This window comes from Ammospiza nelsoni, chromosome 1 (genome assembly GCF_027579445.1).
Source record: "Ammospiza nelsoni isolate bAmmNel1 chromosome 1, bAmmNel1.pri, whole genome shotgun sequence".
NCBI classification, from domain to species: Eukaryota; Metazoa; Chordata; class Aves; order Passeriformes; family Passerellidae; genus Ammospiza; species Ammospiza nelsoni.
In genome coordinates, this window is record NC_080633.1 from 45,327,853 (window position 1) to 45,341,184 (window position 13,332).

At 42.3% G+C, this 13,332-nt stretch overlaps 1 protein-coding gene across 3 annotated transcripts; it reads left to right on the plus strand.

Moving 5' to 3' along the window:
• Positions 1 to 2,800: 2,800 nt before the first annotated feature.
• Positions 2,801 to 11,308, plus strand: EIF1B (eukaryotic translation initiation factor 1B). Of its 3 annotated transcripts, none has more exons than XR_009419819.1 (5): positions 2,801 to 3,078; positions 5,232 to 5,395; positions 6,091 to 6,192; positions 6,769 to 6,954; positions 8,319 to 11,308. XR_009419819.1 is itself a non-coding variant. In XM_059486849.1 (4 exons), exons 1-4 carry the CDS (start codon positions 3,048 to 3,050, stop codon positions 6,811 to 6,813), a joined length of 342 nt encoding a protein of 113 aa, XP_059342832.1. In that variant the 5' UTR covers positions 2,802 to 3,047; the 3' UTR covers positions 6,814 to 11,308. The 3 variants fall into 3 exon arrangements, 1 of the variants encoding a protein (XP_059342832.1); XR_009419818.1 differs by having other exon boundaries at positions 2,802 to 3,078; positions 6,769 to 6,998; XM_059486849.1 differs by having other exon boundaries at positions 2,802 to 3,078; positions 6,769 to 11,308.
• The last annotated feature ends 2,024 nt before the right edge of the window (positions 11,309 to 13,332 follow it).

Genomic DNA, 13,332 nt, shown 5'->3' on the forward strand with positions numbered 1-13,332 from the left:
TGCTCAGATACCAAAGTTTGGTGCAATGTGCTGGCACAGACAGGATTTGTGTCAGACCTCAGTGATGGATGTGACATCGAGACCAGCAGCTCCCTCTGAGGAGGACAGCAAAGGGAGAGTTCTTTGCACTGACACAGCCCCACAGAGAACCCGCCAATTCACATGGACATTGAGGAAGACTGCCAAGAGAACAATGATGGTGTTGGCCACCACCTTTATTTTAATTGCTGCACAGTGCAGGCCAAGCTGTGCAGTTGGGGGTTGTTTCCATTCCCTCTACAGTTGCCAGAACTATTCATTGTTGTTTCAATTTAAGGATAACAAAGTCACATCTCTTCTTGGCTTATAAAAGGAGCTTTGTTGCTTCCCAGACACCCAATCTCATTTGTCTGTAAACTGTAGGATGAATTCCATAGATGCTCAGTGAGCCCATAGGACTGGATTAACTGTGCAGTGAGAATTAGAAGTGTAAAACTATTTTAAATGCATGAAGATTCAGAGTAAGCAGAAGAACTGAAACAATGACTGGTGTATAAACCTGCAGGCTCAGACTTGGGGGTTTGTGTCTGAAGATCCGCTGTTCTTCTCATCCATGGCCAGCCTTGTTCTCCTCAGTTCTCTCGGCACAACTGTTGCAGGATTATGCAAGTGGAGCAGATCTGAGGCTTTAACATTTATTTTTTAACTCAAATCAGTTTGCTGATCTGGTTCATCCCAGTGCCCCACTGACACCGGTACTGGCGCAGCCAAGGTAACAAAAAATAGTGTCTGGGAGAAAAAAAAGGATGATGGACCTGCTTTGCCACCAGGAAAAAGTTTCATGGGATGATGATGGGAGAGCAAAAGATTCAACAAAATCTTGCAGAGAGACACGGGGTTTACAAAAATATATCAGAGCCAAAATTCCTTTACATTAGTAGTAATATAAGTTTTCTGAGAAAGGTTCTATTGATATCCTGGTGTCATGTTCCTGAGGATCGGTGTCCTGAGCCTCCTCAACCTTCCCAAAAGGTTTCTCAGTGTTTAGCTCTGCATCCTTAATCCACAGACATTGTCCAAACTGTAGCCTCAAGCTCTTGCCCAATCCTCCCATTACTGCCCCAATAGTGCCTTTTGCAGCTGCTGGGGAATGAGTTAAGCAAGTCCCCTCTACAGCCCATAGGGCTGTGAAAGATTTAATCAATGATGGTAGCAAAAGGTAAGCAGAGGTTTTGTGCCATGTGGCAGTGGGCTTGCTTTCCCCATGGGAGAAAGAAAAGCTTCCTTGCAAAGTGCCAGGACTAGAAACTCATTGCATACTAGCATTCATAAAACTACTGCAGTGCTGATCCAGACCTTGGATCACAGAAAAGAAATATCCTGTTGACATAAGAGGACTGAAGTTTAGCATAAAAGCCAAAACTGGAAAAAAAAAAAAAAAAAAAAGAAATACAGGTTCTGCCACTTCTGCCAGTGGAATTAGCTTATTGTACATCTGCAAAGCCATTAATCACCTCACAAGGATCTGCAAGCTTTGTAACATCTGCACACCATTTTAAAGGCAGACTTTTCCCACTGCAGCCCCTACACTGCTGATATCCTCCCAAAACAGGGATGGACAGTGAGTGACTGTCGCACAGGAGTCCTGTGAGGCCACATGCCAGCCATCCATGGTGGCCCCGAGGGACTGGGGAACAGCAGCTGCACCCACCTGAAAGGGTGCAAAGTTCTCAGAATCACAGGATAGGTTGGACTGGATTCTCGAGATCACCTGGTCCAACCCCCCTGCCACAGCATCCTAACCTCAAGCAGGTGACATAAGAACATTTCCATGTGGGTTTGGAATGTCTCCAGAGGTGGAGACTCCATAACCACCCTAGGCAGCCTGTTCCAGTGCTCTGCCTCCTTCAATGTAATGCTAAGCTGGAACTTCTTGTGTCTCCAAGTCATGCCCAAAGTGGAGACACGGGCGGTTTGTGGGGTGCTGACTGCCCCCCTCACCACATTCAGCATTTAAAGCAGCATTTTGTCCAGTGAGGGGGGCCTGAGTGGGGAGTGGGGTTTCCAACATATTTTAATGAGGAAGGGTGAAGCACTCTCTCAATGTCAGATCAGCTGGAAAAGTACCCAAGCCAAAGGGATGTGAGTATGGAAGGGCCTCCATGGGGGGTCACCCTTACTGGGACATAAGATTCCCTGAGGGCCAGCAGCATGGAGAACACGGGGCTCCAGCAACATGGCACCACTGCTGTTGGGGATCCACTGAGGAGAAGAACGTTGTTACGAGAAAGGACACTGGGGTGCTGGAGCAGGTCCAGAGAAGGCCAATGAAGCTGGTGAAAGGTTTTGCACACAAATCAAATGGGGAGCAGCTGAGGGAGCTGGGGGTGTTTAGCCTGGGAAGAGAAGGCTCGGGTGACCTTATTGCCCCCTGCAGCTGCCTGAAAGGAGGTGTAGCCAGGCAGGGCTCAGTCTCTTCTCCCAGGGAACCAGCTACAGGACAAGAGGATGTAGCCTCAGCCTGCAGCAGGGGAGGTTCAGGCTGGACATCAGAAGGAATTTCTTCATAGAAATAGTGATTATACATTGGAATGGGCTACCCGGGGAGGTGGTGGAATCACCGTCTGGATGTGGCAGTCAATGACACGGTCTGGCTGCCATGCTGATACTTGGTCACGGGTGCACTCGGTGACCTCAGAGGTCTTTTCCGAACGAACCGACTCCGTGATTCCGCGCACCGGGCGGCTGCGGGGCCGTCACGTGCGGGACGCCATTTTGTGCGGAGAGCGGCGGGCGGCGCCCGTTGGCGGTGCTGAGGGGCGGTGCGGCCGAGGGGCGGGGGTCCGTCCCTCCCTTCACGTTTTATTTCCCTTTGCGCTTCCTTTTTTTTCTTACTCCTTCCTTTCGCTCTCGCCCTCCGGTTCGGGCTCGCTCCCCGCGTCCCTCCGCTTTTGTTACCCCTCCCTCGCTCCCTGCCGCTCCCCGCCCCCGCGTGGCACTGCGGAGCCGGAGACGTGACCCGAGCGGACTCGCTTCCCCGCAGCTCCAGCCTCTCGCCGCAGAGTCGCATGTCCTCGATCCAGAACCTCCAATCCTTTGGTAAGAGCCGCCGGCACTCCGCCACCCCCGCAGCCGCTCCCTCGGCAAACCCACTCATCGCCCCCGGCCCCCTCGTCCTGCCCCCGGCCCCGCCGTCCTGCCTCCGCCTCCCGAGGGCCGCGGGCCCCCCGCCCCGCCGCGGTGACATTGAGCGGTGTCGCCGCGGAGCTCCGTGAGGCAGCGCCGGCCGCTCGTCCTTGTCCTCCCGCTCTGCCGGCCTCGGGACGTGCTCAGTGTGTGCGGCGAGGGCACCCCGGGCGGGAGGCTCAGCCCCTCGCTGCTCCCGAAGGAGGTGCTGCCATGTTCTCAGCTCTGACACCCCTTATCAGGGGCTCGTATCCTCTGCTGAGGAAATAATTTCATCAGTTACAGTTCGTTTGCTGCCGCATCTTCTCCCCAGCAATGTCCCAAAGCGCTATACAAGCCCTGCAAAGGTTATTGTTTCTATAGAGCGAGCTACGCAGATGGCAGATCGTTTGTCTCCTATCAGCGGGGAAGTTTAACCGTGCCGAGCCAGCGTTCTCCTCCTGCCTTATCTATAAGTAGCAGAAGTGAGCAAGTTAGCACTTCATACAATAGTCTCATGCTTTTGGTCACAGTTTGGACTCTAATCTTCTGCACGTATAAGCCATGAGAGAAGGTTACGTTCAGTCATGATTTGGGAGTCCACTCTGTGCTTAAGGAAGGTGCCGCCCCAGAGGATTTGTTTAAAGGGATCCAATGTTGACACCTACAGTGCTAGCTTATTTCCAGCCTAGAGCCCTAAACTCTGCCAGGCTATCTTGGCTTATCTGTAACCTAGAGTCCTGAACTCTGCCAAGTGATCCTCACGTCCAAGTCCTCTTTTTCTTTCACTTTTTCTTTCACTAAGATTTTCTATTAGTGTTTGAGCCACAAGCTCACAGGGAAAGCTTGTGGGCAATAGTAAAATTCAGCATGGTTTAACAAATTCCATAGTAAACTTGATCTAGTCAAGGTTCCCAATGCTGTACTTGTTTCCTGTGGTGCTTGAGTCCTCATTATGTTTTCAGTGTCTTTAATGCTCATGACATTCTTGTTTCTACAGGGATCTGCAGCTGAACTACTTTTTGTGCTTTCTGTTGCAGTTTTATCCATTTGGGGCATTTCTTTCTAGTGGATGGCAAAACTTGACCAGTGTTTTTAGAGCTGAGTTTTGAATGGAAGTTTGGGAAATTGTAGCTTGCATGGCTATTGAACCTACATGGGCTCTTAAATATTGTTCTGATCAGTACAAAAAATTCCTTGTGATTATTCTTGAAAAGTAATAAAGTACTTCATGCTTTAAGGTTTTTTTGGAGCTACTGATTAGGACATTTGTAGAGCTGTAAAATTTCTTGATTGAGTGTTAAGTATTTTTTTGTGAAGTACAGAGTATAAGAAGTGTTAACCCAGAAGCCCCCTTCTTTCTAAATGTTTTTCTGTTTTGTCTCTTCAATAAATGCTAAGCTTGGAAGAATTTGAGAACTGACCTTTCTTTAGTCTAAGCCTAAATTCATTTTGTTACATTTCTTGACTAAAGCTGCTGACTGGAGGAATTCTGGTTTACAGGAAACCTCTGATATCTGTTAGAGTGTATCTCTCTTTTATTTCTGTTAGTAGCCAAGAGTTATATCCATGCCTTAACATACTGCAAGTGTGGTAGTTACCACAGTCTTTTGTTCTGGACCTGTAAGGAAGTGTCTGTTCTAGAGCTTTTCTATTTCTCTGTTCTTATCAGTTGGTCTGATAAGAGATACAGTTGCTTTATTTCACTTTAAATGTTTGTGGCTGTCTAGAACTTATGTGCATTTGATGTTCTCTCAGGACCATGTTTTCAGGTTCAGGATTTACAGTTTGCAAGAAACAGTGAAGCAAACTGATACTGTAGCAGCAAATCATTCATACCTGGGAAGGCATGGAAGAAACTGTGTGGTAGTTGAGAGGGCTGTCCTGAGTGTGTACTGTAATGACATTTTATATGGCTGTAGAAAAAGCACTTTGGTTGTAACAGTGTGTTTTTAAACAGGGATTAAACATCAAGATGATACCCTGAGTACAATAATAATATTCTGTGAAGTGAAAACCTTCCTCCTTAGTTTTGAACTTGGGTGTTTTCCTTTGTGGGAATTTCATGAGTCTCTTTCCTCCTGCAGACCCCTTTGCTGATGCAACAAAGGGCGACGACTTACTCCCGGCGGGGACTGAGGATTACATTCATATAAGGATCCAGCAACGGAACGGAAGAAAGACACTGACAACTGTTCAGGGCATCGCAGATGATTATGACAAGAAGAAACTTGTGAAAGCTTTCAAAAAGGTAAAGTTGCTGATTTGATTTGATAATGCTTATATGTAAAGGCATAAGATAGCTTTTAATACTAAGTAACAAAATATTTATTTCACTTCATTCTTTCCAGTGCACGCCACTGTTATATTCAAGTCCCTTCTCTTTCTCAAAACACCTATCAGTGTCCAGTGACACTGATTTTGCTAAAAGGTTAAACATTTCTATCTTAACAAGAAGTAAAAAAAAAATATTTTGAATGTTTCTTTTAAATTTCACAGATCTATGGCTTTGTTGATATGAAGAATAAAATCAGTTTAAAGTAGAGCTGATTTTTATTCCTGCCTCTGTTACAGCTGGGTCATTGCTCAAAATAGAGGCCTTTAGTTTTGCCAGGATAAAAATACTTATTTTAAAATAGTGTGGAGTTGAAAGGCTGTATCTTATGACTTTGTTTTTCACTCTTGCAATGACTGTTGGCCATTTCCTTCTGCACAGTAGCTAATCTTGTCATTGCCTGAATTTACCATCAGCAGTTTAGTTTGTGTATGTATGTGTCAGCAGATATATTCCATTTGCTCTCAGAGCCAGTAAAATTGATTTAACCTTTGCCTGGCTTGGCATCAAAATAGTAAGCAGCTTCTGAGACAAAGTTCTTCTGAAAAGACTGACTAAGCACAATCACAATGTACATCAGATGTCTTATAATATGGATGTTTTTCTCTTAGAAATTTGCTTGTAATGGTACTGTGATTGAGCATCCTGAATACGGTGAAGTTATCCAGCTGCAAGGTGACCAGAGGAAGAACATTTGCCAATTCCTCTTGGAGGTGAGGGACTGCAGATAAATATCTAAACCTCTGTGGAAGCAGGAGGGTGACAGGTGGTACTGATGCTAATTACCCAGCCAAAGATGGCCACTGTAGTTCTTTTGTGTTTTCAGCCAGAAAGTAAAATGACACTTGCAGTATGAGAGTAAGCTGTGGTAGGAATCAAAGCACTGTAGAGTGCCTTTGCACTGTTACAACACACCACTTGTTCTCTGGCAGTGCAACTTGAGCTCTGTGCTTGTAAAATCAAGTGTTCCATGCAAACCATAATCGTGAGACTGAAAACACTGTAGAGGAAAGAGGCAACTACTCTGATGCAAATGATAATGCAGAGTTGTTACACTGTCAAAAGATAAGTCCTAGGACTACAGAACAAATTAGATTTCTGATAAGATTTTGTTTAGTCAGTTGTTCTGCTTGGCCCAGAAACATTCTGTAAACTACAAAAATATTTCATTGAATGTATACACTGTATAGCAGTTTCTTTAATCAACATGTAAGATTGTGATAACTTGATGTTGCTGTAATTGCCTCAGTATGTAATCTTTACTAAAATACATTGTTTCTCTCCTTTAGATTGGCATTGTCAAGGAAGAACAACTGAAAGTTCATGGTTTCTAATATACCTGTACTCTTATGAAGAACCCTGCAGTATTGGTCTTACCTATCCTGGCTCTTCTGTGAAAAATGAATCTTTGCAGTGAATGGACTTCCCCATTACCTGAACATTTACAATTTGATTTGCATGACTTCATGAAACAGGTGGTGTGTAGACTAGAAACACATAAGAAAACTTCAGTAAGATGGTAATAAAGACCCTTGTGAACTTTAACACATTTCCAATGGAAATGTATTAGTGATGATTGTTCAGTTTAGTACTCTCCACCTGAGTTAAATGTGTGAGTTTTATTCAAATAGTGTGTGTTGTTGCTTAAAAATAAAAGTTTATTAATATAATTTCTGGGATATTTGAAATGCTTTAGCCTAAGTTTTGAACTAGCACTGCAGCCTTGCTGAAGAATGGCTGAACTGCTTTATGGCAAGTGTAGCTCACTGCTGTTTGGAGAAATTGGAAAATCTACATGATTAAGTACTAGCTGATTAATCAGTAGATGAGCTTGATGTGATCTTACCCTGTAGCTGTAAGACTAGAGCTTTAAAGCCTGTAGTGTAGGTGTACCTTAGTAGCATCATAATAAGACATCAGTTGTTTGCTGTCTAAGTAACTGGATCCTCTCTAAAATGTATTGCAGTGACTATGAGGTATTAGTATGAAGCAAAGTAGGGGTAAGGCAAGCTGAGCTCCTCAAGGCAAACATTTGGGCAGAAGTCCCAAAACATTTGAAGGAAGTGGATGGGATATTGTATCTCCTCTGTCGCTGAGTAGAGGAAAAAGACATTGTGTTGGCTTCTGCCATGAGTGTGCATTGAAAGTTGGCAAGCAGAGTGCTTGACTGAGCTGGTAGTGTTAGCTGCAGGAGCAGGGAAGGGAACAGGGTCTGCACTAACCTTCTCCCTGCTTTGAAAAGTTTTCCTAGGATTGGGGGTTGACACGGGGAGTTTTGTATTCATGTTTGAGTATTACTACAGAAAGCTGATTTGGTTTACTTTTCTAGAAGGCAATTCTTTCGGCTTTACTGGAGGTTACAATAGGTTTGTTTCACCATGCTTGTAAGCTAGTTTTAGTTAGCTGTAGTCATTTGCTATTCAACTTGTAGGATATGTCTTGTGAAGAATGACATGAATTCATTTGGTGAAACAAGCAGATGTTGTCTTCCTTTGGAGGTAGACATGGAAATTTTTTCTGAAACAATTCAGAACACACTGAGCTCCAAAACCATAACAATAGTGGGAAATGCTTAAAAAACTTGATGTGATATCATGCATTTTTTGGAAAGAAAGAAAGAAAGAAAGACTTAGCAGTAGAGATATGTCTCTAATAACTTCGCCAGAAAAAAATACTAAATTGATAAAATAATTGTTTACTACCTAAGTAGTAAAGAATTAGGGAAAACTGTATTAATTAATATCACATGTACGTGTACTTTATTTCCTATTCATATTTGCCTTTCTAAACAGAAATGTTTCAATTTTAACTCATTTGAACTTTTTTTTTCTTTTTTTAGATTTTTGAGTTCAGAAATGAATCCTTAAGGCACTAGCAACAATTAGGGGAGCATTATGGGATGATTTCTTTCTCCGTCTGGTCTAGACAATTGCACTTGTAAAAATCTAGTCTCTCAATCTCCAGAAATACTGCCTGATGTTACAGATCTTAACTGTTCCAGAGAAAGGATGCTCCAGAAGATGGTATACTGTTAAGGTGCAATACATTCAGGAGGAGGAAATGCCTCATGCAAAGCATAAAATACCCACATACCAAATGGAAATCCAAAAATAAATCTTATGCAAGTCTTGTAGATGAGCAGAATAAAGTCATTCTAGTGCAAGTTTACCTAGTATTGATTCTTAACTGCTGAAGTAATCAATCTTTTGGGGGTACATAGCAATTAGTGTTTTTCATTTTATTACATGCCAGAAAAACTGATGTTCTCATTTAAAGCTTGTTCTCCTGCTCAAGAGGCAAAACAACAGTATCTTCTGTTTCACTGGTATTATACAAGTACTTCTAGTGGGCTCAGAACTGAAGATTAACAAATGACTCGCAGGTCTCGTGTTACTGAGTCAGTCTTCATTTCAGATGGCATTCCATTAACTTTTACTACCTAAGCTTGAGTCATTTCTCCACAGTCATTCTACTTGAAACAAATAAGAAAAATCTTTGATTTTCTTCCTCCTCATTTAAAAATCCTTTCTATGGAAGGAACCTTGCAGTTGATAGGTGGGTTGGGTGGAGATGCTCATGTTTTGACCTTTGAAGGGCCAAATTATAAGGAGATGGAATAAGACGTAACACATTTGAAGTTTTAAAGAGGTGAGATTTGTTGTGGCAACAAACCAGTTGATCTTTGTAGAAGGAAAGCAGAAATTTTTGTCCAGGGGTGTTTTAAACGGAAGCAATGTTTCTAAGACTGCAATTAGCCTTGGTACAAGCCCAAACCTCTTTGTATGTTCTAGTTGAAAAGCTTCGACAATATAATGTTTTGTCACCTTACTCTGAAACTTCTTTGTCAAAGCTAAACTTATTTGGAATACATATCTATGTTTTAAAAATGCTGAAAATGAAGGCTTTGGAAAAGGACTTGTTAAAATGCTGCCACAGAAATCTGTTTTCTGAATGAAGGCACGTTTCAATCTTTTCATCTATTTGAAAATAGGTTAAAAAATGTTGAAGGATGTGGCCCATAATTGCCAAGGCAGTAAAAATGAGCTTATGATAGAAAACTCTTTTGAAGTCCACTAGTAGGACTTGAGGCTGGCCAAGCTCAGACTGCAAAAAATGAAGGCTTTTTGTTGGAATGTTGTGAAGTGTGCATTCTTCAGACCTACCAACCAAGATTGCCTTCTTAGCGATACTTAGGCTTCATCTCAAGGTGTTACTGGATGTAGAAGCATGTTTTGAATTCACAGCCTTGTGCATAGTTTTATTAGGCTGTTCTAGCTGACTCTGAGCTGATACCTTGGAGTAAGGTGTTGCATAAATAAATTCACTAATTTGTCTGTTCTGAGTCTGCATCTACTTAATGCAGCTATGAGCCCAAATTCCACTGGCAGTTCTTGTTTGTAGAATACTAGATTTAGTAATTTAAGTTTGTAAGATGCCTACTTCCTCTCCCTGTGTGAGCTATCAGGCCCTTGACTGTCACCTATGGACTTCTAAATCTGACTGTGTCTCAGAGATTAGCATGAGGAGTACAAATATGGGCAGATAATTCTTGAGTGGAGTAACCTCTGAAAAGAGGAGGGCCTGGGCTGTGTGTGCATGCTATTCATTGCTTCGGTGGCTTTGCTTGAACCTTTATTCCTGAATTCCATTTTTGCACAGCCTAAATGAGTAATGTTTTGTTTTGGAGAGCTTCTTTGGAGGAGGAGGAGGAGGGAGCTAGTATAAAAAGCTGTCTTAGGAAATATGTTTATATCCGAAGTTTGTTTTCATTAACTTAGATTCCTGGACTGCAAGAGCTCTGTAACATTGTTGTTTCTCTGTATCTTTAAAAATCCTAGTTAAACGTCCTTGGAAGTCTGACTTTTAAGGCTCTAAATAAATCTAAAGCCATTATAAAACTCTAAAATGCAAAGTCATTGAAGCTTAAGTTTCAAATATTTGAAATAACAATTAGGCAGAACTAATTTTTTCCTATACTGCCATTCTGCTTATACTTGGTATGTAGTTGCCCTGAAGATGCATGTGTTATTTACAGCCAGGCAGTAATCAGATATCCCTGCTGTAATGGCATACCCTGTTTGTAGGTTTTTTTAAATTTTATCTGATGTGCTGCACTCTTACAGGCTGTACCACTCTAATTTTGCAGTATAGGACAGATGTACCTGTACCTGTACTGACAGAGTTCCAGTCAGCAATTAATTCCTTCATCCTTCTGCAAGGCTCTAGTGTACAGGGTCCATGTGTTACATCTTTAAGTGGTCAGTAATTCCTCACACTATGTGAAAATGTATACGAGATCAATATTTAGCCTGTTAAAGGAGGGGGAGGTGTTTTCTACAGCTGACTGTGAGACACAGTAAGAGTTACTGTCCCTTGTATCTGTTCAGTGTTGCTCAGTGTCACTGAGCATTCCTCTAAGTAATGTGCTGCTGCCACTGGGGAGATGGAAGTGGGCTTAGAGCGTTGTGTGTATTTAAGCACTATGACTTTCTGCATCCATACTCAGTCAGGAATCTGTCCCCTGAGCATGGCAACATGAAGGTTGTTTTCCAGTTGCCAGATCAAAAGCTCTTGAGATCATTAAGAGAAAAATGGCATAGTTGTTTTATATTTGCTGTATAGATGTTTCATGCCTACTGTTTCCCATTTAGATTAAAAATACAAAAATAATCTCAAAAGAGGATTTGTACTTGGCTTGCCTTTTTTTTTATGTTTGCTATGTGCCTGTTATTGATCTTGTAATGAAAAAGTCTTAACCTGTATTGCAGTATTGCTACAGAGCTGAGACAACAAAGTCTTTTACAAAAAAAATAAAGTGTTCCAGTGTTATTTGATGTATGCTTTTCTAAAACAAATGGAATTTTATGCTGTTTTTAAGGAGGATTATATTTTTTGGTGAAGATAAACATAATTTAATAGAGATGTGTGCGATCCTCTTGTAAAATCAGCTTTGATTTCATACAGAAATGTTACATTTTCTCCCTTAAATTTCTAACATAATCTGTGACTTGAAAATACTGTGACTTGTCCTGTAATATTATGGCTCTAAAACAAAATGATTGGCTTGAGGTCTAAAACTTTGGGTAGAAGAGGATCCCTGGTTGGTTTAATTTCTTGAATAAGCAAAATGCATAGTATTTTAGAACAGAGCCAGAAATGTGCTCAAATTGGGTTTCAGCTCTTTTAGAATATCTTGCATCTGTGAAATTTGACAGCACATTTCTGAAATTAATTTGGGGCCTGATTAAAAGGACTTGTGTATACAATAAATGGGGTTATTTTTATTATTTTCTTTATTTTTATTTACAGCCCATTTTTGCTGTGATTATGCAAAAAAAGAAAAAAAGATCAAACCCCAAATTAGAAAACCCACACAATGTATGATCCAGGCTCAGCTCTCCAAGTAGCTGAATTCAGCAGATGTGGTTCCAAGTGGAATGGTCCTGCTGAGAGGATTTAGCTCTCAGTGGTGTTTGTGGTCCCTCTCACCATCAGACAGGGGCACAGCTCTGCTCCTGCTGTACACTCAGACAAGCCTTGGGTGTCACAGGACAGCTGACCCCAGGGAAGGGGTGGTACCAGGGCTGTTTAAATGGTTCTCTCACAAATGAAATGTTGCCCTTTTAGGTAGACCCAGCAAATTATAGAAATGCATTGATGTGTAATTGGACAGTAATTCTGGGGTAAGAAGGGTTAAAATGGTCTATTCCCAAGGATCCTGCTGGGAAGATCTATTGAAGAGCAGCCTCCATCACAGAGGAAGCAGCCTTTAGCTACTCTCTATCAGGGAAACTTCTGTGATGGGATGGCTCCTGGCTGCACCCAGGGAACAGCCTGAACAGACACCAGAGTGAGCACACCTGTACTCGGTAACAGCGGGGAAAGACGGCCCTGCAGACTGGTACATGTCACCATCTGACAGTGTGTGACCTACACCTGCAACTGAGTGCACAGCTGGAGATGAATTTCAAGGTACAGAACAAAAACACTGTCCAGGTTCTTTTAGTAAATAGTAACCCATAAATTAATCCACACATTAGTTAAATTATGTGAGTATTCCATATGACTTCCTTACATGCAATATTGAGCAGAGAGTATTTTCTGTGCTTAAGTGCCTTTCCTTTCAGTAAGATTGTTGCAGTGATATGGAGAAACTTTCTGATTGTCCAGCAGTGGTCTTACTTCATTAAAAATACTGTGAACTTTGTTCTGTTTGAAAGTAGCTGTACCTGGAATCTTCACCCATCTCTGTCATTTGTGATGTTTATAGGGACACTGAGGGGAGAGACCTCTTCTTGTCAAATTGTTTCATTTGTCCCGGTAGTAGAAGTCAGTTCCAGTACTGATTTAAATCACCCTGAAACTAGATCATCCATTGGTAACTCTATGGAAGATAAAAATTTGTTCTGGAGAGGTTGTGGGATGGAGGTGTTTGCATCCTGCTTCCAAGCAGAGCAACAGAGAGCCCTTCAAGCTGCTGCCACCTGAAGCCAAGCCTGGACGTGGCAGCATCTGCTGCCTTGTGTTTACACTGTGCAAAAGGACCTGTGCTATTTCCAAGTCTTGGCTACTTTTCCTAGTGGTTCAGACTGATTCACAGCTGGGTCTCCGGTGGTAAATTCAAAGTACCAGAGCACTCTGGTCATGGGATGTGGCCTGGCCACACAGAAATGGACACTACTGTCTGTGTCCCTCCAGTCATTTAATTCCTTTTGGTCTGTCTGATAAGCATTCTGACTTCAGGGCAGTACCCTCTGAGGAGGGAAAATTGCCATTTGTTGGCTATGGAGATTACAGGAATAAAACTACAAATCATCAAGGCCAACATTCACCTAAATCACAGGAGGTGATCT